The sequence below is a fragment of the Aspergillus multicolor genome (assembly GCF_047715735.1).
Source record: "Aspergillus multicolor strain CBS 133.54 unplaced genomic scaffold BDW74scaffold_7, whole genome shotgun sequence".
Taxonomy (NCBI): domain Eukaryota; kingdom Fungi; phylum Ascomycota; class Eurotiomycetes; order Eurotiales; family Aspergillaceae; genus Aspergillus; species Aspergillus multicolor.
In genome coordinates, this window is record NW_027395958.1 from 473,412 (window position 1) to 494,834 (window position 21,423).

Genomic DNA, 21,423 nt, shown 5'->3' on the forward strand with positions numbered 1-21,423 from the left:
TCGCACATTAAAGAGAAAATGTTCTCTTCTTCTTAAATATGGCTCGGCGAGCGAAGCAGAAGGAATCCACGCGACGGGATGCAGTCTGGCTGTGGAAGCAAGTCATTCCACCCGGGGAGTCTGACGTGCAATACTCAATAGCTGAATCGCGAAGCTTTCTCAAGTATGTGGTGCCGAACCGGTCGGCACAGTGTTGAGGGAACTCTCTGGCTTCCCCATAATCAGCAGGAATATCGAAAGCAGTCTCGAGATTACTTCTGCTCGGGCTCGACTCAGACAAGTCATTCAGGGCTAGTTTCCCAAGTGGCGAGTTGGGCCGGAGTTCAAAAGGAGGTGGCTATTGGGAAGTGGCGGAAGGGAATTGGATAATAGCAAGAAGCACTAAGACACAGAGAACCCCGACAGCAGGTACCATTCGGATCACACGCAACTGAGGACCTGAGAGGTTAGCGTAGGGCATATTATTCAGAGGCTGCAACGATTAGTCACCGCAGGATTGACAGTCGTAAACAATTATTTGGAGGAATCATAGGGAATATAAAGCTGACTCAAAGGGGGTCGGGCCCGTCGCCGAGTCGTCTGTTTCGCCATAGAACGGCCATGCTTAAGACGGTATCACGGACGATCTTCCATAGTCACAGCCTGTTGGACCATTTGCCGTTTCCCTAAGCGGCGTTGACAAGGACGGTGAGATAGATGGTCACCGTACGCACCATCAAACGCCACTGGGGGCCTCGCGCCAATGAAGATGAATTGGACTTAGTAGAGCGGAGCCGACAGACGGTTTTAGTGCCACGGTTGAGGCATGCTTGATATAGCCCGGTGCTACTGAGAATGTAAACAGCTGGCAGATCAAGTTCCGTCTTGTTCGATGCATCTCATGTTATTCCAGACAAGTCATCTCGAAGCAAGTCTTGATGATGTGGCACAGAAATGGGAATCGTCTGGTCCTGCGAGTCTCTTTTCTGACGAGGTAATTATTCTGGACAAAGAAAGATTAAAATTCCGGGGGCCTAGGTGCCAAGACTAAGTGCAGGCTGTTTAAAGTGGATTTCTTACTAAGCGTCTTTGTTCTGAACTCTATGGTAAGTTTACCCTAGTTTTGAGATTGGTGTACCATTACGGAGTACCTACGAGTAGTCCATACAGGGTATACGGAGTAGACACCTGTCGGTGTAGTATTTTGATAAATCAAAGCTCCCGTCTCGCTAAGCAATCATTGAGAGAGACCTGCTCAAGTTACTATATAAACAGGTTGGTTCTCTATCCGCTACACCTAGTAATCCGTACTTCTTTCTCCTGCCTTTGAGATGGATACCTAAAAGCCGAACACCAATATTTGCTTAACTATTATATCTTTGTCGGTCCCTTTGGTATCAAACAGCTTAACATCATTGACGAAACTCTCCCAAAGATGAATCAACTTGGCTATTAAGGCAGGAGTTTCCGGAGCATCCCGAATTGTTGCTGACCCCTGTCACCTGGGCACTGACTCCTGTAAGTCAAAAGTAATGACAAACTTTTTTCCAACTACACGTTACGAAGTATATAATATACTGCAACGATTTAGATGTCTGCACATGTTGAGAGAACCAAGCCCCTTCAATCTGGATAACCTACCTAAACAGGCTACCCAGTAATAGACCCCATCCTTCAAGTGGGTTAAGAACCGCGCGAAGAAGGACTGATGCTTTACTGTACTACAAGAACGCTGACAGACAACCGCCCTAAAGGTTGATAATCTGGATACTACATACATTAGGCTACGTCTAGTAGTGCACATAAAATAGGTTCTCACCTGGGTAAACCATGCTTAGGAAGCTCTCGTGTCTGTCTAGGTCATTTTGGGAATGACGGTGGCTCGAGAGAAGGTGATTAGCTGAGGAGATGTGTCTATAATCGGGCTGCCTTTTAATTCTGCTTCATACGAAACAATAGTCAGTCATGCCCCCGACTCTTCTGGTTTCTAGGCTATTGCATCTCAAGCTACCAGTTGCCAATCTTAAAATACACACGTTATACATATACCTAGCTAGCCATCAGAATAATGCTTAGAAACATGTTTTGGAGTTTGGTAGTTCCATATGTCTAAGCAACGGGGCCATTGCGATGTAGACGCAGCACAGGTATCAGAAAGTGTCCGACCAGCAGCGAGTTTGTGTCATGCCCGGTCACGGTTTGAAATAGTTGACTTTGTCAATGAAGTGGTAAAGATATTACTACTATCAGTGCCCTGCTCGTAGACGTTAGATACAAACAACGATATATAACTCCTAAGCTAATGTCAGAAGTCTCGCTCGCTTTGGACTTCTGGTCGTCCGCATCGCAGAATGGGCAGACGAATCGTACCTCCCAGGGTATAGAGTCACGTATACCTTGGCTTAGTACAGAGTGTAGAACGAGAGGATCATGATCTCAACTCAAGTAGCGGAGCAAAAGTGCTGTTGAATAGAGCTCTGTGTAAGAATGGGATCCGTGCTCAGTCAGTTTTGACCTAACACACCCAATGCAGAGAGCACCAGGCTCTATCCTCGGCCTCCCTAGCCTCAACACTTTCCTCGAAGGTACCCTCAGGCACGGGGCTCACACTGCAATCCCTGGTGAATGACAGACCAGAAGAGTGGCTGCAGTGAATGACAGAAGTCTGGGAGTGACTGGCTAGGCACCACTGCTGGAGGCATGGAGCAAGTCTGAGCAGGGTGAATTAACAGATTAACACCAGCAGTGAATGACTTCAGCAGTGAATGATTCGAAGATGTCCAGAACTTCTCTTCTTCAACATAAATAAGAGCCTTCTGGCTGGCCTGCTGCGATTTTTTTCTCTCTCTTCCAACCACTCCTCCTCCACCTCCGCCTCTACTATCGTTTCTTCTTCTTTCCATTTCAACATCGTCATCCGCTTCAGCCAAAATGAAGATCCCCGTTCTCTTCTCATTGCTTCTGGCTTGGCTTTTAATGGATTCCATAACCGGCCTTTCCATTTCTCAACCCGAGCATTCCGACATTGACATTTCTCCTGCCAACGACTTGAATGTTTTCCATCCTCGCTCCTCCTCCGACAGCAAAAATCCAGCTGATTTCGGTTGGATTGAACATTGGGCAGCCATTGGAGACAGCTTCACCGCAGGGATCGGATCTGGACAACTTTACACGAAGTCTGAGGGTGACCGCAAATGCTCTCGTTACGACAAATCATACGCTGCCCTTTTGGAGCGTGCTTTCGGCGGCTCTGTTAAGAGCTTCGATTATCTTGCCTGCTCTGGAGCTCGTACAGGTGGCATCTTTCTGCAAGCCCTTTCTCTGCGCCAGGACCTAGACCTTGTTGTTTTGACAGGTGGTGGAAATGACCTTTGCATTGTAAGTTCCTTCCCATCGAGATAACTTAACCAGTTCATGCTAACAAAGAGATAGTCAAATATCCTCACCACTTGCGTCTTTCTCCCTTTCCAAGGCGAAAAGGCATGTCAGGATGTCCTCGATAAGGCCCGGACCAACATTGACGAAATCCTGAAGCCGAATCTTCGACAGGTTCTTGACGCCCTGAATAGCAAGGTGAAGAAGGACGGTGTTGTCGTGTTCACCCTCTACTCGCCATTCTTCGATACCCAGAACGAAGACTGCGCAGACAAGTTTGATTGGTCATTCCCTCAAGGCCTCCCTTTTTCAGGTCTCAAGCTCACTATTGAACGACGCAAAAAGTACAACGAGCTTGTGGCAAACATCAATACCGCTATCAAGGAATTAGTTAAGGAGTACCAAGCGAACTCGTGGATCAAGTATCGCATCACCTACGCAGACTGGGAGGCATGGCCGCGGGAAATCGTCAAAGGCCAGTTCTGCGTCCCCGGATCGAAACGCGATTATCCAGATGTCACACAACCGGAACTGCATTTTTTCCGCCCTTACCTTCGAATTCGCGGCTCTACTAGTGATGAGCTCAAGAAGAAGGACCTGGTATCCCGCATCACAGCAAATGAAACCGAGATTAAGGAGGACGAAGTTGCCATTTACAACACATTGTTGTACAAGTCCACCAACCCAGCCGCCGATGCCCTGAAGGCACTAGAGCCCCGCACCCCTAAGCCCCCCGGCTGTCCGGGAGACGACCAAGCTACATTTGGGATCGGACTACCAGATCGATGGGGAAAGTTCTTCCACCCGAACGAAATTGGTCATCAGACAATCGCGTCATTTGTATCGGAGGCAATTATTAACACGCGATCCAAGATCTTGGGCGTCGAACGCCCATCGTGTAGGCTGCTCAACCAGTTCAGCTGCTTTTCGCAATATGCCACGGACAATCGATACCTGAGTACTGACCTCTTGGCCGAAACCGTCAAGACTTATTGCAACGAGGTAAATCCCAGAGGAGGACAGAAATGGGCCGACGAACGCGCTTTCTACAAGGACACGCCTGAAGCTCATAGTTACCGGATCGAAGCACGGGATGGAGCAAGCGAATTTAGTGTGGATCAGTGCATACGGCAATTTGAACGCCTCATCCACGGCTGCAACCCCAGGAACCCGATGAACTTTAAGATGGGCGGTGTTTATGAATATGGTCCATTCAAGTACACACTCAGACCACTCGGAAAACCGCGACCTTGGCCCATGATCAAAGAGCCCTATGGCAAGTGCGTGGGCAACGACGATGGCTTGATGTCAACTTACACCATGTATGGCGCTGGATGGGCATCTTCGGACCGAGGACGAAAGTTCTACAAGGCCATGAGTGAGTGTACTGGCTGGACTGCGAATAGTTACAGCTTCAAGTACTTTGACCGACCAGACGAGGACGGGTACGAGTGGAAGATGATTGTGCATTGGCCAGACCATGTGAAAAAATGCTTCCGCAATGACAAAGTTCAGAAGGAAGCCGGAGGGTCTACCAACGGATGTTTAGGGACAGATTGAGAATATTTCGATTTATGTTGGGAGAGAACGGTGCTTGTTTCTTGTATCTATACTAAGTACACGAGGTCTTATTGAACTCGGAGTACGACTTATCATAGCTTCTATTGGTGATAAATTTTATCGCGCTTAACAGATATATGCGTGTAATGTAGTGGTAAAGTTATCTAAAGGTCCTAATCACCGACTCATATAAGCTAGGAATTAAGCCAATCAGCGGCTACGGTAAACATAAGCAGAGTCGTGCCATTCGTAAACATTCATTAGCTACGCAAATTGGGGCTGACATATACTAGGCAAGAACATGTCTGTTTCAAGAATTCTCTCTAGGGCTAGTGAGTCCTCTGGTTTTCGTAGTGCCCTCGAAGATCATCTACTTCTTTCTGTAATCGCGATAGATCTGCCAGAATACCCTTCGCGTTAGATGGATGCGAAGCAAGATTCTCAGCCTGACCTGCGTTGAGCTCTGAACGAAGACTGGGTCGCAAGTTATTATCACGGCCGAGATTGCCCGCGCGGGTACGACGAGGAGGAGGTGGTGGTGGTAGTAGGTGGCTTATTGATGATGCTCGCCTTGAGGTAGCCTGGCGACTCGACTGGATCCCCTGGCTAGATACTTCGGTCGCGTGCAAGTAAAGTTTTGGGGCTAAGTTCTCGGAATGTAATTCAAAGTTCGATCTCTCCTCATCGTGGGTGGACGAGTCATTTCTCGAGTCTCTACTCCGTAACGAAGGAGTCATTGACCGAGATCCAGGACTTGATGATGTCGATGCGATACCCTCAACCGTGGAAGGGTGCGTAGACAATTGCAAAGAGCTTGGTTTTGAGAGTGTTGATTTGGACCGCCTCATTTGACTATGTCGTCGACTCAATGGAGGAGTGGGTGGCCGCTTGTGTTGGGATTGACTGCGCCGAAGAGCATCGGTCGGCGGCGCAGGCTGAGAGGGTGTGCCAAAATATTCAACAGAATCTTGCAACACTCGGGGAGGGGCTGAAACGCCAACGGAAGAGCTGTGGAACGATATCCGGTTCGTAGCTCTGTTAGATATCGTTTGTGACATAGACAGCGGCGTGCTCGAAACCGGGCTGATCAGCTTTCCATGGTGACTTTTTGGCGGAGGAGGCGGCACTCGGTCTTTCTTTTCCGAACGAGTAGCAAGGGCCTTCGAATTGTCGCCCATGATCAAGGTGACTGGCTGTCCTGAGGTTTTGGAGCCTGCATAAGACCGACGCTCATCGGTAGCGTTCTCGTTATCTGTTTCCTCCAGCGAAACGGACGACGAATTGGAGGGGATCGAGCTAGAAGCGGCTGTATCTCCCAAGAAATCCTCAACATCATCGGGCTTCAGTCGAGAAGCAGCAGCTGACGAGGCTTGTCCCCGCCCAGCGTCATCTTCGCTCACACTGGTGTTTTGACTGAAGGGATCCAAGGTCACTGCATTGATTGGTGAGAGAGGGGTGTCTGTAGTCAGGGAAGAGCGGTTCGTGTGGTCAGCTGTAACCGCAGCAGTGGATGAAGGGCCAAGGGAAACCAGGTGCGACGCAGTTGGAGACGACTTTGGGAGCAGAGAGAGATGGGTCTGATGTCTATAAGCTATATGATCTGCAGGGGTCAGCCTGCTCCATGGTGGTCTTGGAGACTGCGCGCAGGCAAGTCGGAAGCGGCGGAAGGAGTCTCACCCTCTGGCTTCTTAGGGCGGAAAGGATTTAATCCAGACATCGCAGGAGAAATTGACAACGCCGATCATGAGCAATAAGTGTGGGAAAACACTGACGAGAGCGGAGAAACTGGGGAGGGTAGATAAGAGGGGAGAGAGCGAAGCTGATGGCGGAGTCGTCGAGCGTCAACAAAAGGCGCCGCTGAGCATCTGCACGGCTTCCGGAAAGGACAACGGCCGACAGCCTCTACATTTTGCATGAGCTCCGCTATTTTTGACGTTATGCAATCTGACGGGAAATAGCTGGAAAGTTGATAAAATATGGGGTAAGTATATGGTACAGAGAAAAATAGCCAAAAAAAAATAGATTCCCAGTTCCTCCATTCCCAAAGGAAAACACCGCCAAATACAAAACCCCCAGGTAAATGCTCGTCAATATGCCTGCCTCCCTCATGGCCCACTCCCCGGATAAAATAAGGGTATCAGCTCGCCGAGTAAGTAGTAAGAGAACAAACGGGAAGAGAGAAAGGGAGAGCGGATGCAGCGGCACAAGGTCAGATTGGATGCTTGCTCCCCCCTATGCATCGCACACAATGCTAGTGCTAGTAAATCTGGAATGGTAATTGTTGTTACAGCATTAGCTTTCTTTGTAGACATGCCATTCATTATCAGGCCCGAAGAACGCCTGGGCAAGGCTCTTCCCGCTGTTTGTTGGCTGGCTGAAAGCTACCTGCTCTTTGGGGATCTCCATCCCGTAAATAAAATTGCTCACGACACAGTCCAGAAGGTCCATCGCTATGCCTTTGCGTCTTGAGGAGCCGGACGTCCAGATGCGTGAGATTCCCACAATCGCGGGATGGGTGTCAAAGCGAACCGTGACAGCTGTGTCGGCACCTTCTATGTGGACAATTGCTTTATCCACCGCGTGAGATTCCCAGATACGTTCAGTCAAACATGCCCCGACGCAGCGACTGTCCTTCATGTGCAAGAACACCTTGTATCTGTCAACCTTCTCCGACCCACCGTTCTTGCGTAAATGTTTCGGTGGCTCAGTCTGGCTCCATAGAACATCGTCCTCGATCACGGGCGAGGAAAGCTCCTTGCTTATCACCTCAAGCACCTTCTTGGCTTGGTTCTTCGCGGTAGGCGACGACTTGCGATCCACTATCACCACATATCCCTCGTCAAAACGAGTCGCTTCGTAGACCCATCGCGACGCGTTTGCCCTCATGAATGCTTTGCCTAGATCAACCCCTGTCGCGTTCATGTCGTGGAATTTCTTGTGAAGCGACGCGTCCTCTGCGTTGGACGGCACATACTCCATCCCACAGGTTGCACAAGTTTTCCGTACCTCATGGCCTAGGTCTAATTGCATCTGCTTCAACGCCGGTTGTTGAGTATTCGGTGTTGCTGCCTTCTTCTTCGGAGGATCGAGGGATGCGCGCACACTGTTGGAGTTCACCTCGGAGAGAGGTGACCCATTGGCGCCATCCTTGGTCGCCGAGTGCTTGCGTTTGAGAAAGGAGAAGGTCGGTTTGCGGGTGTTCTGCGGAGGAGGGGACAGCCGTGGCGGCGGGGAGGAAGGGGGTGTCGACAAGTCGGTGTCCTGAGAACCGTCGGAAAGTGCCAGAGAATTTCGACGCGATGGACTCGATCGCACGTTAGCCGCAGACTCGCGGATGGCGTACTCGAGACTCTTCTCAGCCGCGTCCGAGTCGCTATCAGATAGAACGCGTCTTTTCTTAGCGGCTGGTCGCTGGTCATCATCATAGACGCGCCATGAAGACCGGCCGTATGTTTTCATCATGAGACCTCTGTCAAAGGAGTATTAGGGGGTGGGAGCCGAATGCGAGGGACCATGAGGAGAGTTCGTACCGCTTGAATGAATTTGTTACAGTCCACGGCATCTCCCTTTTTTTCCGTCTCAGGAGTGACTGCTTCAGATCATGAGAGACCACTGCGGGCGAACATGGATGACGCGCAGGACGGCAGAGAGCGGCCGAGGGCAGAAACAGGAGACCGGCGGTGTTGTTATGCGCTGATGACGCCTGTGATGATTATTTTCCACGGACGGAAGGCTTCGGCGGCGAGTGATCGGCGGTTGCAACGGGGCGGAACGCGTGCGAACAAACTAGCCGAATTCAGCTATATTGGATGAGGGAGGTTGTTGTTCGCAAAATGAGGTGAAGGCAGAGCGGCTTGGAGGATATTTATCCAGGCAGCCGTTACGACGATGATGATGCTTGTGGAACTGCTTTGATTGCAGACACTGGCGACTGGCCACCAGCAACTTCCCGACTTCGCCTCCTGAAATCATGAGCGACCAACCATCGCGCTCGCTGCTACCTGCATAAAGTATGTATCTCCAGCGCCTTGCTATGACTGGGCGGCCGCCGTCACTCGAAGCTGAGCTGGCATCAGTTATGTTCTCTTGCTATTATTATTATTATTATTATTATTTATTTATTCCCCTGCCTTGGTTGGTCCAGCCCTTGCCGCACTCTCGTCGTCCATGATGCCTTACGGGGCTCTCCCTTCGGTGGCTTTCTCCTGATCTTCAGAGTACAGTGCTGTCGAAGCAAGGGCTATCTCGAGGTCTGATTCTGCTTTCTGGGCTTAAGTGGCGCTCTGATGCCGACTGTGGGATTGTTTCCATGATAATTGTTCAGCCCACGCTCTGGATATTCCTAGGTACCTTCAAATGCCTTCAAATACCTCCTGAATTGAGTCTGCCTTTGACTACGGAGTAAAAGTACTCGCATCCTGCTTCGTATCTTCAGTAGTGTTGATGACATCGCAGTGCTGAGACCTTGACTTGGTGCCACAAGATCAGCCACCAAGGAGAATCCTTTGTTTCCATAGCGAGAATTCCTCAACTGCATGCACAATGTCCATCACCAGCATTCCTTACCGTCGGACACACCATCTTGCAATTGCTGAGTTGTGAGTCTGTGACTGAGATCTCCAGCTCCGTCGGTCTGGTAAACTCCATTCTTGCTTTTTTCGGACTTCATGAATCCGAGACTCATGTCAATCGCGCCCATGTACGCACCCTGCCCATGAGATCCCCAGACTGATACAATACTCCAGCATAGCACTGGGCTGCCTTGTGTGATGATTCTGTTGGATAGAGAACCAGGATGGGGCTGTTATCCGCACATCAAACGCCATCAGGTTGACAAACGGGCATTGCCAGTAGCCCTTGGACAGTTCTTAGTCATACTCACTCCGTAAATTATGGACTGAAGCAACCCTCCACTCATAAGACAAAGCTAACTCACATCAAAGATAGGCGGATGTCACTCTCTCCGAGACTTGATACAGCAGTAGGTTCGATGCCTGAGATCTGATTCACTGCACCGAAGGGCTAACGCTGGCGATTAAAATCAAGCTTAAGCCCACCAAGTGCGACAAGTGCGAAACTCACGAGACCTCAGTGGCTGCACCATTAGATCTGCGCATCACTCAAGGTGGTACATCAAAGTCAAACAAGGTATCCCACGCATGTTGCAAAACACCATCAGCCCTTGATTATGCCGAAATGGCGCCCGCATGCAACAGCGGGCTATAGGACGTGAACCTCACAGAGAGGCAAGAGGATAACTCCGTTGGATGGGGCCGCAGACGGCATTGCGGCAGCCGAGCGTTTTGAAACAGAACGGTCGGATAAGACAACACCAAAGTCAAGATCTTGTGCCATATTTCGTCAAGAAAGCATTCCATTGGCTTGAGTATATTGATATCCAGTCCCCTTAACAGGACATTCGTGCAAAGAATATCTTAGAAAGACAAGGAAGCTGTGTGATTCACGAGCTAGCCGCGCGGCAAGCAGCCGCCAGCGGAGTAATCGCCATCAAAAACATCAAATCCCCTTGGTGTCTGGAAGACCAGAGACTGTTCATGAAGATGGGCTTCAAGCTCCAGTGTTATGATACTCCGACAATGGCAGATGATGGCCCATGATCAGATCACATGAAAAGCACTTATAAGTTATAGCCCGTACTCCGTAGTGCTGACGGGAGAATATAGACAGGCAGGGGCGGGTGAGAATCAAGTTTGACAGAAGCCTTACCTTCTCAGGTCATGACACCGAATCTTGACGTTTGGTTGACTGATTCAACCATGGCTAGGATAGTAGAGTATGGTGGGTGAATGTGACAACTGCTGGAAAAAGGTTGCGCCAGGGACAATGGTGAGAGCGAACAACTCAAAAGAATCTTGCACCGGGGACCCGAGTATACGGGGTCCGTTTGACGCAGTAGGGGCCAGAGATGTCCAATATACCACGGTCCATGGCCAATAAGCCCGACAATTACTCCGGATGTCGTGAGTTGCGACTTGTGGTCTGCGCCTCTCCGCCCGGGGCGACAACGGTTGATTTCCAGATTTGGCGGGACCCGAGAAAAAAACTCCATTCCGCCTTCCTGTCTCTGCCTCTTTTTTTCTTCAGACTCCGATGAGGCTACTCCATGCGAGACATTCTTCCAATTTTACTCATCTTGCAGCCCTCCCTTTATCCTGGGTCCTGATCAGTGGCTTTCCAGACCCTTTATTAATAAGCCTCGCAGCCGCGAATTGGCAGTCAAACCCCCTGGCCTCCGCCGCGCCCCTTCCACATCAAGCCGTCAAAGCTTCAGCTTCGGCCTATTTTCACTTGCCTGCGACCATAATTGACAGCTGCCTCAATCGCTGATTGCATATATCCCAAAAGTCCGGTCGCTACCATGTCGGAGTCAGGTCAGGTTGCAGGAAAAAGAAAGCGCGCCAGTATGTGTCCATTGTCCAATAAAATCCTCCTCGCTGCCCTTTGCCGTCGAATTTTCCCCCTCATTTCTGCCGCCCTCTCACTCACCCTACTACCTCCGACGGGATAACCTCTCGCCTCCCTCCCATCATCTTACTTGCGCTCTATCTCTCCGCTGGAGTTCAGACGGCGTTGGGCTATATACAATAAGCTCCGCTATCACTTCGGCATCCATTTCACTGTGGTGGTGCTTCAACACCCACCTGGCAACCAACTTTTCCCCCACCTTCCCTAGATCATTAGTTTGCGATGAGTGCTGACGCGCCGGTACGCTCAGGGACACAATCTTGTCCTCCCCCCGAATTGCCTCAACTTGTCGCTGAGCAGCATGTTCCTATCCCTCCCAGCGATAAGGAGACGCAGCGCTTGATCGTGGTACTTTCTCACGCCAGCTTGGAGACGTTCAAGGCTTCCCACGGTGGGCGCAATGGCACTGCTCGTGATGAGAAATACTCTTTGCTTAACAGCGATGAACACATTGGCGTAATGCGCAAAATGAATCGAGACATCAGCGAGGCTCGTCCTGACATCACCCATCAGGTGAGCCCATCCCTTTCTGAGCCAAGGTACTCCCATTGTTTCTGATCGCTAAACAACTTTGTCTACCGCAGTGTCTCCTAACCCTCCTTGACTCTCCCGTCAACAAAGCCGGAAAACTGCAGATTTTTATTCACACCGCTAAGGGTGTCTTGATTGAAGTCAATCCTTCGGTCCGCATTCCCCGCACATTCAAGCGTTTTGCCGGCCTCATGGTTCAGCTCTTGCATCGACTCTCCATCCGTTCCACCAACTCTCAAGAGAAGCTCCTCAAGGTCATCAAAAATCCCATCACCGACCACTTGCCTCCAAATTGCCGGAAAGTGACCCTTAGTTACGAAGCTCCGGTGGTGAGAGTGAAGGATTACATCGAATCTCTCGGTCCCAAAGAAAGTATCTGCATATTCGTTGGAGCCATGGCCAAGGGCCAGGATGATTTTGCGGATTCTTTCAAGGATGATGCCATCAGTATCAGCAATTACAGTCTCAGTGCCAGCGTCGCATGCAGTAAATTTTGTCATGCCGCTGAAGAAGTTTGGGATATCCTTTGAACGAGTTTGTGGCTCTGGTTTCCAGCTTTTCGTGTTGGAATATATCCGAACTCGATGATGTGACGAATTTCCTTGCAATCATACCATAAATGGCCTGTCGGAATCATTGCAAGCGCCGAATGTTCGATTCAATCTCAAGTCCCGTTGTCCATTCTCCATCCTAGGACTCCTCGCCAACTTTCTCGATCCAGATACATGTCGGTATCCTGTTTTGTCTTGCTTCTTTCGGTCCAATAGCAAGACTATCCGGCTTACGACAATAATTTACTCAAGACTACAGCCTCATTTATCCGCAGCGATTTACATAGTCTTCTGGTGGACTTCTTGATATGGTTGCTTGAGGTTATAGGGATCAGACCGGCGAGATATGGGTCATCGATCGATTCTTAGGCTACGCCGTGTATGTCTGCCATCGCTGCCTAACCGTGTCTCCAGTGTAGGACAACCAACTCTTATAAAACATCCCGCGTGAGAGACTACACAGTGGTGGAGTGTCATATTGCACTTCTTGATTGGACGCCAGATAATATACATATGTACTACATAGACTCATAATGACATAAAACCTGGGTCATCTGGGGCGAACGTAATTTGCTATGGACTTTTTCTTGAGTGCGAGTGTCCTGGGCCGCGTGGACGAGTGCTGTAGAACCATTGATAGTTGTAGTTGTAAGGGTGCCTGAGGTTGGTTGCCGCACTGTCTTCCGCAACCTCCGCTCCTTCTTGTTCCTTGTTCCTCCTCTGCCTGCGCCTCCACTGCCAGGTTTGGGCTCCTTCCACTGCTGGGCCAGCTGATGACTCACTTGACACTTGTCGACCATTCTTCTTCAGCCTCTGCGAAATAGTCTAGATGTCACGGTCCTGTAACAACTAACAGAAATTATACGGCCTGGTGGCTCCAATGGCCCGAGGACGGTGGTTCCTCGATACGACGTGGCAAGCAGCCATCGCTCACTCCGGATGAGTTTGTGGATCTCCCGCTCCGTTTGGGGCGCTCAAAGGGTCCGTCCATGCGTTGACTCCATCCAGCGTTCTCCTTTCTACTATGTACTGTACTAATGCCACTTATGGTGGAGGCGTCGTGCACCCTACGCCTGACAGCGGATACAAGCATTTCATCAACAACCCTCGGCGTGCACCGGACGCTCCGGCGATTGCCTCGCGCCTCCGAAATAACTGCTGATGAAGGATGACTACCTATGGGTCAATGGTCATTGTCAAGTATAATGGAGTGGGTATCACCGAGCGGTCAGACCGCACCAGGCCACCAGCGGCGATTTTGAGCAGGCTAGACTAGCAGCAGCAAAAGTGCCCAAAGCAGGAACAAAATAGGCCATCGTCAGACGGTCAGAGAGGTCCGGAGTAGGCGACAAGAGGGGCCGTTGGAGTGGTTCTCCGAACTCGTGCTCTTGCGTTCGCTGTTCCCTCATGATTGGCGGCTGTGACGACCACAGCGTCCAATAAGACTAGCCTGGCCAGGTTGCGCATGGCGGCGGCATGAGTTATCCCCCTCTTGCTGTGTGAGGGCAGATGAACTACCAGCTAGCTGCAGTTTAAGGTCACGCTTCAGGCCTGGCAATTTCCGTGGTCAGACTCATGCTGCCATCCAATTCAATTCTTCCGCCCTGTTCGTGATCTCTCGCCTCGCCAGCTTGACTTTTCTAGGTACTGATGTTGCTTGGCTTCGGGCTTGCATGGTACCCACCCATTTCCTAATCGACAGGGCCACCTACAGGATCCCCGTCAGGCTTCTCCACGATGACCTGGCTGTGATACCAATGTTCGACCCCTCGTGGCTACCCTCACCGATAGGAGCGTCGTGGGTCTTTCTGGATTTCAAGACTCCTGATAGGAGCTCTTCGCTTCCGATGACCGCCTGCATGGCTGGGTTCTCTTTGAGACAATGCACTCCTGCCTGCAATATCAATACTACTTTCTCTCACACGAGGACGGTTAGGAGATTGACACCCTCGCGAATTCTGGTTGGACGACGAGGGCTTGCTTCGGGAGTAATCCCAAATTCTAGAAGCTTTGACAGTATCCTTTATCAGGCCGCTTTTCCCTGTCTCTTCTAGTCTTCCCTCATCTACTCAGTTCTCAATTCCGGGCCATATATTATACTTCCTTGTTGCCCATTTCCTCCCAGTTCCTCAATACTCACGCATCACATCTGTGATCCCCCTGCCACAGCTTCCCAACGTCTTTCTGATCAAGTTTCGCTGTAGTTTCTACTCAGCGAGACAACCTACCCGGCCGAAACATGCCTCTATCTCACTTGACTTTAACCGTTTCCCACCTCCCTACATCCACATCATTCTTCCTTTCCTGTCTGCAACCGCTGGGTTACAAATTCATTGGTCGCCATGATGATTATATTGGATTTGGACAAAACTCCAACGAACCCGCGGACTTCTGGATAACCGAGCAAAAGCCAGGGCGAGTAGCCGCTATGCAAATACCCTACTCCGTTTCTAACTAAGTTATAGGTTCCCCGCCGGAGCCGCTCATGTTGCGTTTCCCGCACCCTCAAAGGACGCTGTAAATTCGTTCTTCATTTGTGCGCTGAAAGCTGGAGGGAAACTTCACGGAGAGCCCAAGACTCGCGACTCTCAGTCAGGCTACTTCAGTGCGGCGGTTATGGATATGGATGGGAATAGCATTGAGGCCGTATACCGTCCCGAGACGGATACGAGGAGCAGCAGCGGCAGCACCGTCGGTGGCAGTACTGTTGGTGGCAGCGCCGTGGCCAGGTCAGTCGTCAGTAAGCCTGCTCTGGCACTCCTCGAGAACGGCTCGGTTGTTTCAAAGGCCAGTACTATCAAGTCCAATACAAAATCCCACTCCTCCAGGGCAGTCACCACTGTGGAGCGGGGAGCTCCCTCGGAACGAGTCGCATCAATGGTTCCGTCTCGTGAAATCCAACAAGCACCCCCTCAAACCTATGTCGTTCACACACACACAACCCAAAGAAATGATGATGGAAAGGCAGCTAAAACAATCGTCGGCACACTCATTGGGGCGGCCGCTGGTGCGGCCATTGCCTACGCCATGTCCAAGGGTGATTCTGAGCTGACCCCGGCAACAAACTCTTTACCCCCACCGCAGTTCGTATCTCAGGAGTTCCGTCAGCTTCCCTCGCAAGAGTCTTCGCCGACCCCGTCGCAGTTTCAAGACTACCAAGGCTACCGAGCCATTGAGGCACCTCCGCGTAGTGTCTACTCTACCGCAGATTCACGACCCCCGCTGGCCCGAAGCGTTACATCCAAGAATCCCTGGGCAAGTACCGTCTACGACGGCACAGAGTTCGGAACAAGAGGTCCAAAGGGGAGTTTATACTATGATGAAAGCGGCCGTCGTGCCTCAGAAGGGAGCATCTACAGCCAAAGTGAAGCCCCAATCAGGGCCATCGAGTATCCGTCCGCGCATGATTCTCAGCAATATCCCGCCGACGTAAGCACTTTAATCAGCTCCTTCCGCGAGAAATCCCGCATCTCAGAGAGAGGGAGTGTCTACTCTACTTCCACCATTAAAGCATCGAAATCCCACCATTCCCACCACCAAAGCTCTCACCAATCCGTCACAAAGTCCCATGCCGGAAGTATGGCATCCTCCACGCGGACGGCCCGTCAAATCCCTCTTCCTGAGGGCTCATCAGTCTCATACGCGTCTTATCGCAGCGCCGCCAAATCCGCGGCGCCCTACGATGACGTGGACGTTGAAACACATGTCACACCTGATGACTCGATTAGTCAGGCCGGCGATTCGTCTAGACGGTCCACGCATTCGCATCGCTCTCATCACTCCCATAAGTCGCATGTGTCACATGTATCGAAACGTTCGAGTAAGTTTGATGAGCCCGTCAGACCGAGTGACAGCGTCAGCCAGGTATCGAGTCATGCTTCCAGACGCACTGTCAAGGCTAGCGGGAGTATGGCAGGGAGTGGCTCCAAGGCTGGTTCCAGAACGAGTCCTAGTCGGAGAGGAAGTCAGGTCGCATGAATTGGCGTTTTTACTTGTTCGGCTATTAACCTGTTGTTCTCCCATTCTCTTTTTCCTCATAAACGACGCAGGTCGTGTTCTAGTTCCTATCATCGAGCTGTTATCTTATGGTATACAAACTCTCTTTCAACCTGCAGCATGCTTCGGTGTTCCAAAGATTTCTTTCCTGGCGCCCCCCAAGCGCCTAGTATTGTCCAAGCACCTAGTATTGTCTTGAGTATCTTATTTTGTCTCATCTAGAGCACGGTGAATGCAGATATTTTCTGAATTAAAACACTGAGTGCTACTATGCTATGAACTAACTAGTCTTTCGCTAGCCCACTGTTCCTTGATGGAAGTGGGGTTATACAATATTGCATAAACTAAAGCTATGAATAGATGTTCGTGAAAAATAGTTTTGCAGTTGAGTGAAAAGGTTGTGCTGAAGGTGGCTAACTAGTTATTTGATACACTAGAATCCTCATCATTTGCCCTATCCTTGGCACTTAAGCAGCTGCCCATTGTCTAGACTACCAGCAAGTAAGCCTATGCAACTGCATCAACAGTTCTGCGACCCCGACCCAAAGAACAGCATGCAAGCTTGGGTTTGATTGTAAATCACATAACATTGTCCTACTCCATTCAGTGAAACAAAATGCCATGAATGCATGAGTTGGTCGTGATGATCGTCGGATATGACATTGCCTTCCAAGAGAAGCCCGAAACAAATTAGGAAATGAAGTTGAAGCACATGCGAATGGTCTGCGAGAAAACAACGAAGAGATCTACGATCACGGTACGCCAGGCTTCCAGAAAGTTGTCACAAAGCGGATAGAGACGCAGAGAGCTTGAGAAGACCAAGTGTGGCCGTGGACTTGATAGGCGAAGATCAGATGGCGTATTTGCGAGTCCACTCGCGTGCAGTAGCTTCGTATCGGGGACGATCGGTCTTGTACACGTGGGCGATTTCAGGCACCAAGGGGTCATCCGGGTTGGGATCTGTGAGCATGGAACATATCGAAAGCAGCACTGCAAAGCGCGTTAGCCCCGCGAGGGAATGAGTCAAATAGAATCTTATGACCGACCTTTGGAGATTGTCAAGGCTGGACTCCATTGGTCTCGGAGAATGTCAAGACAGATGCTGCCGTTGGAGTTGATGTTCGGGTGATAGATCCGAGTGTTGAAGTTGACCTTCGGTGGCTTGAACGGGTAGTCGGTAGGAAAATGAATCGTTAAGAAAAACACGCCACCCGAGTATGGGGAGTCGCCCTGTAAATGACAATCGGTTAGCAAGCGACTCCCACTCAACATGACCGCAAAGCTGCTTCATAAAACTACAGGACAGGTCCCGTTCAGAACAAGTGAAGCTACTTACAGGACCCATGATTGTTGCTTGCCAATGGAACTATTCAGTGACGAATCAAACGTTAGCGCATTATTAGGTTCTTCAAAACGTTGGGTGGGGGCCTCGCAATTGGTGACAGTCGGTCAGAGCAGGCACTGAGGCAGAGCATCAGAAGCGTACCAAATCTTCTCCAGCGGGGCCAGCTGAGCAGGATGACGGAGGATCGCTGTAATAAAAAAGCGCACATTAGCACCGTAGTGTGAGACTAAGGAGGAGTAAAGGTCGCTGATAATTTCTTCTTCGGCGGGGGATGTTGACGCCCCGCGATTTGGTGGGGGGGATTCAAAATGCAAGGTGATGACTTACCGGCCAAGGTCAGTGAGTTCCTTGTTAATTCTCTTGAGGGCCATTTTGGTAGGATATGGGAAGGGAAGCGAAAAAGATAAAGGAAGAAGTCTGGTACAGCCGATCGACGGTTGAAAAAAGAGCGGTGTTACCGGGGTATCTGCAGTGTCAAGAGTCCACGGTTAGCCACGATGAAGACAGGCAACTGATGATAAAAGAAAAGAATGGCCAAGGTAAGCAAGAGAAGCAGAGGAAGGCAGCAGCAGGCCGGACAGAAGAGAGCACTGTGAAGGTGGTGATATACTCACAGGATGAGGATTACGTCGGGCGAGGCTGGAGGAGGGGAAGAGAGAGAGAAAGAGAGAGAAGACTGAAAGGGAGAGGAAGCGGGAAGGTGCGGGACTGATTACAAAAATTACACTAATCATTACGCTGACCATCAGGTACCGGCTGACTGCCCCGTCCAAGCCGTACTGAGCGCCTCATACCACTGGGATACCGTACGGCACTCACCAGCCACCTACGCCACACCCCACCACGCCGTCTACCGCAAAAAACACACTTATTATTACTCCGTACTTTGCATGTAGATGACCCCGCCCGACTTATCATTGACATCTAAGCAAATTCATACTCCGTCTATGAGATTGCAACTCACTGCCAATGTGGTGCTATCAGCATCAGTAAGTCAACGAACGGATCAAACAAACTCACCTCCACCTTAATGGCTATGACAAACCACTCGCATCAGGCATCGCCACTTCAAGGCTGTGCCTGCTGCCATGATGATAGGCGCCTGTATTCTATTCCGCCCGTGAGGCATCAAAGCTGACACGGACACCGCCTGACGTGGTTCGTAATATTAACAGTTATGTACTCTGTACGAGGTATTTCGGGCGACTACTACTATTTGCAGGCTGCAACGAGAATCCGACGGCGTCCAAGCTCGACATTTCCGTACATACCGATATAAATACTTCGAACTGCGCTGCTCGCGTGCCCACATGGTGCAGCCATCACGTGGTTTCATTGCCACACGCGGCATATACTCTGTGCATAGCCTTGGGGGACTTTCCATGTATACACAATATACACAATCAGCAGGGCAAACCAAGGCAATATGCTTCGCTTCTCCATGATATGCAACCTATACAAACGCCTGCACACCGGTAATTGCGCGACCTAGTATCAAGGCTGAAATGAATCAGTTGTCTGTACTGTGAAGGCAATTCCAAGCTAACAGCTCTTACCGTGGATGTCGCTTTGGCCTTCATATGTTTGCACCACGAATAGGTTTGCCACATGGCGAGCAATGTGGTACTCGTCGCTAGCCGCATTGCCGCCAAAAACCTCCTGGAGTCTATTTGTAAAAGAGAATTAGTTTATGACGCTGTGATCACCGTACTGTTGCGGCCAGTAACATCTGGAAGTAAACCTACATCCGAGAATTGGCCAGCGCCCTATCACAATTTTGTCTCTTGATTAATGAAATCATCTCGGGAGTGCATTTCCCAGCGTCTTTCAGCCTGGCGACTTGGGTTGCAGCCAGTGTGCCGAACGCAGCATCGGTCACAGCGTCCGCCAGCTTCTTCTGAACCAACTGGTACTTTGCAAGAGGGTTACCCTTGAATTGCTTCCTCTCCAGCGCATAGGTCCGTGCACGGTGAATGCAGTCCTCCAGAGCACCCATGGCTCCAAAAGCAATACCCAGACGAGCGCTGTTAAGACAGGTAAAAGGTCCGGTGAGCCCCTCAACGTCAGGAAACATGTTCTCCACGGGCACGGGGCAATTGTCCAACTGGATCATGCCTGTAATTGATGCACGAAGAGCACTCTTGTTCTTGAGAGCAGGCGTCTCAAGCGTCCCTGGAGGGCACTTGCTGCGCTCCACCGCAAACCCACGGATTTTGCCAGTGCTCTGTAGTTTGGCCCAGACGATCAAAACGTCGGAGATGGGCGAGTTGGTAATCCAGGTTTTACTGCCAGAAAGCAGATACACCCCTTTCTGGGTAGGATGTTCGCGCGCGGTTGTCTCCATAGACCCTGGGTCAGAACCGTGGTTTGGCTCAGTAAGGCCAAAGCAACCCGCTAACTTGCCCTTTGCCAACAGCGGGAGCAACCTGTCCTTGAGCTCTTGAGTACCAAATTCAAGGATTGCGGTCATAGCCAAGGAGCTCTGCACAGACATGCCCGATCTGTATCCCGAGTCCACGCGCTCCACTTCCTTGGTAATCAAGCCAGAAGCAACTGTGCTTACCCCCGCGCAACCATAACCCTCAATGCTCGCACCCAGTAGGCCGAGCTCACCCATTTCTTCAAGGATCTTTCGGTCGTAGTTCTCGGTTCGGTAGGCATCTGTTTAGGTAGGCAAAGCATCAGCAGGACCGCTCACGAAACATCTAGTGGGACGTCTTAACTCGAGAGTCGCACGTGTGAAAAAGGGGACTCACCGAGAACCCGTGGTTGCAAACGTTCCTGGCAGTACTGCCGCGCTGTCTCCTGAATCGCTAGCTCATCATCTGTATATAGCTCCGATGCGAGGAGAGGGTCCTCCCAGCTGAAAGCTGTAGCATAGCGACGCACGGCAAAGCTACGCGACGTTGCGGGGATCTGACCCAGTCGAGTTGCTGAGCGTGAGACGCCTCGGAAGATGGAAGGGTTCATTTTGCTGGCTGTTTGAAGACGGTAAGGTGTTTGTAGACAGGGATGGACTGCGAGGCTCCTTTGAAGACAAGGCTGATAAGAGTGGCGCCAGAATGGGTGCGACGTGGGGAAGTTCTTGGAGAGGCGAACCTCGGCATCCAAATCCGAATCCGCTCCCGCTCGGAAGAGATCAACAGAGACAGTACAGTACAGCACGAAACTCAAGCGATGGGACGGCGCCTTCAGAACAGGCTGCTATGCAGAGTCTGGGGGCGCGACTCAGACACCGGCAGGGCTACTCTATATCTAGTACGTACACTCCGTCCCAGCCGACTTCCGCGGAGTACTGCCTGCTTAGGTACCCGCGGCCTGCGTTCACGGTCCGAGCGGAGATGCGGGCGAACAACCGGGGAAGCCGGTCAGCTCATTGGAGCATGCGGAGTATTTTCCCTTCCCTCCCTTGCACGTCATATTTCATAACCAACGCCTACACCATGGGAAAATAAACTGTATACATCCTTTGCTTGTTGTTTTCTATTTCCCGAGTGAGACTGCTCGGGTGTAGTCTGAACGGAAGAGCACGCCCAAGGCTCTACTTTTGTCGAGTCAGAGCTGCATTGCAGCCTTTCAAAATAATAAGTCGGCGAAGAA

General features: G+C 50.7%; 6 protein-coding genes across 6 annotated transcripts; 3 read left to right on the top strand and 3 right to left on the bottom strand.

The window, feature by feature from the left end:
* Positions 1-2,910: 2,910 nt before the first annotated feature.
* Positions 2,911-4,914, top strand: BDW74DRAFT_176523 (uncharacterized protein; the record flags this gene model as incomplete). The annotated part of the gene is made up of 2 exons (XM_073728623.1): positions 2,911-3,357; positions 3,412-4,914. 2 exons carry the CDS (start codon positions 2,911-2,913, stop codon positions 4,912-4,914), a joined length of 1,950 nt encoding a protein of 649 aa, XP_073585651.1.
* Positions 4,915-5,077: 163 nt separating this feature from the next.
* Positions 5,078-6,961, bottom strand: BDW74DRAFT_149994 (uncharacterized protein). The gene is made up of 2 exons (XM_073723955.1): positions 6,592-6,961; positions 5,078-6,514 (listed from the first exon to the last, which is right to left on the bottom strand). The coding sequence occupies exons 1-2, from the start codon at positions 6,629-6,631 to the stop codon at positions 5,244-5,246; spliced, it is 1,311 nt and encodes a 436-aa protein (XP_073585652.1). The 5' UTR covers positions 6,632-6,961; the 3' UTR covers positions 5,078-5,243.
* On the bottom strand, positions 6,870-8,775 carry BDW74DRAFT_149995 (ESCO family N-acetyltransferase). The gene is made up of 2 exons (XM_073723956.1): positions 8,445-8,775; positions 6,870-8,383 (listed from the first exon to the last, which is right to left on the bottom strand). The coding sequence occupies exons 1-2, from the start codon at positions 8,474-8,476 to the stop codon at positions 7,207-7,209; spliced, it is 1,209 nt and encodes a 402-aa protein (XP_073585653.1). The 5' UTR covers positions 8,477-8,775; the 3' UTR covers positions 6,870-7,206.
* Positions 8,776-11,411: 2,636 nt separating this feature from the next.
* BDW74DRAFT_150002 (18S rRNA pseudouridine methyltransferase) lies at positions 11,412-13,061 on the top strand. Its single transcript, XM_073723957.1, has 2 exons — positions 11,412-11,913; positions 11,985-13,061. The coding sequence occupies exons 1-2, from the start codon at positions 11,623-11,625 to the stop codon at positions 12,459-12,461; spliced, it is 768 nt and encodes a 255-aa protein (XP_073585654.1). The 5' UTR covers positions 11,412-11,622; the 3' UTR covers positions 12,462-13,061.
* A 1,568-nt stretch (positions 13,062-14,629) lies between these two features.
* On the top strand, positions 14,630-16,814 carry BDW74DRAFT_130316 (VOC family protein). Its single transcript, XM_073722272.1, has 2 exons — positions 14,630-14,897; positions 14,948-16,814. Exons 1-2 carry the CDS (start codon positions 14,722-14,724, stop codon positions 16,458-16,460), a joined length of 1,689 nt encoding a protein of 562 aa, XP_073585655.1. The 5' UTR covers positions 14,630-14,721; the 3' UTR covers positions 16,461-16,814.
* A 514-nt stretch (positions 16,815-17,328) lies between these two features.
* Positions 17,329-20,793, bottom strand: BDW74DRAFT_167005 (uncharacterized protein; the record flags this gene model as incomplete). The annotated part of the gene is made up of 7 exons (XM_073726632.1): positions 17,329-17,468; positions 17,525-17,708; positions 17,965-18,010; positions 19,287-19,323; positions 19,380-19,489; positions 19,569-20,484; positions 20,580-20,793. The coding sequence occupies 7 exons, from the start codon at positions 20,791-20,793 to the stop codon at positions 17,329-17,331; spliced, it is 1,647 nt and encodes a 548-aa protein (XP_073585656.1).
* Between the last annotated feature and the right edge of the window lie 630 nt (positions 20,794-21,423).

Bases quoted from the DNA above. Each gene is read 5' to 3' on its own strand.
- BDW74DRAFT_130316 (XM_073722272.1), top strand. From the start codon at position 14,722: ATGCCTCTATCTCACTTGACTTTAACCGTTTCCCACCTCCCTACATCC. The intron at 14,898-14,947 runs GCGAGTAGCCGC...ACTAAGTTATAG, and splicing joins ATAACCGAGCAAAAGCCAGG to GTTCCCCGCCGGAGCCGCTC.
- BDW74DRAFT_149994 (XM_073723955.1), bottom strand. From the start codon at position 6,631: ATGTCTGGATTAAATCCTTTCCGCCCTAAGAAGCCAGAGG. The intron at 6,515-6,591 runs GTGAGACTCCTT...TGACCCCTGCAG, and splicing joins CCGCCCTAAGAAGCCAGAGG to ATCATATAGCTTATAGACAT.
- BDW74DRAFT_150002 (XM_073723957.1), top strand. From the start codon at position 11,623: ATGAGTGCTGACGCGCCGGTACGCTCAGGGACACAATCTTGTCCTCCC. The intron at 11,914-11,984 runs GTGAGCCCATCC...TGTCTACCGCAG, and splicing joins GTCCTGACATCACCCATCAG to TGTCTCCTAACCCTCCTTGA.
- BDW74DRAFT_149995 (XM_073723956.1), bottom strand. From the start codon at position 8,476: ATGCCGTGGACTGTAACAAATTCATTCAAGCG. The intron at 8,384-8,444 runs GTACGAACTCTC...CTCCTTTGACAG, and splicing joins GTAACAAATTCATTCAAGCG to AGGTCTCATGATGAAAACAT.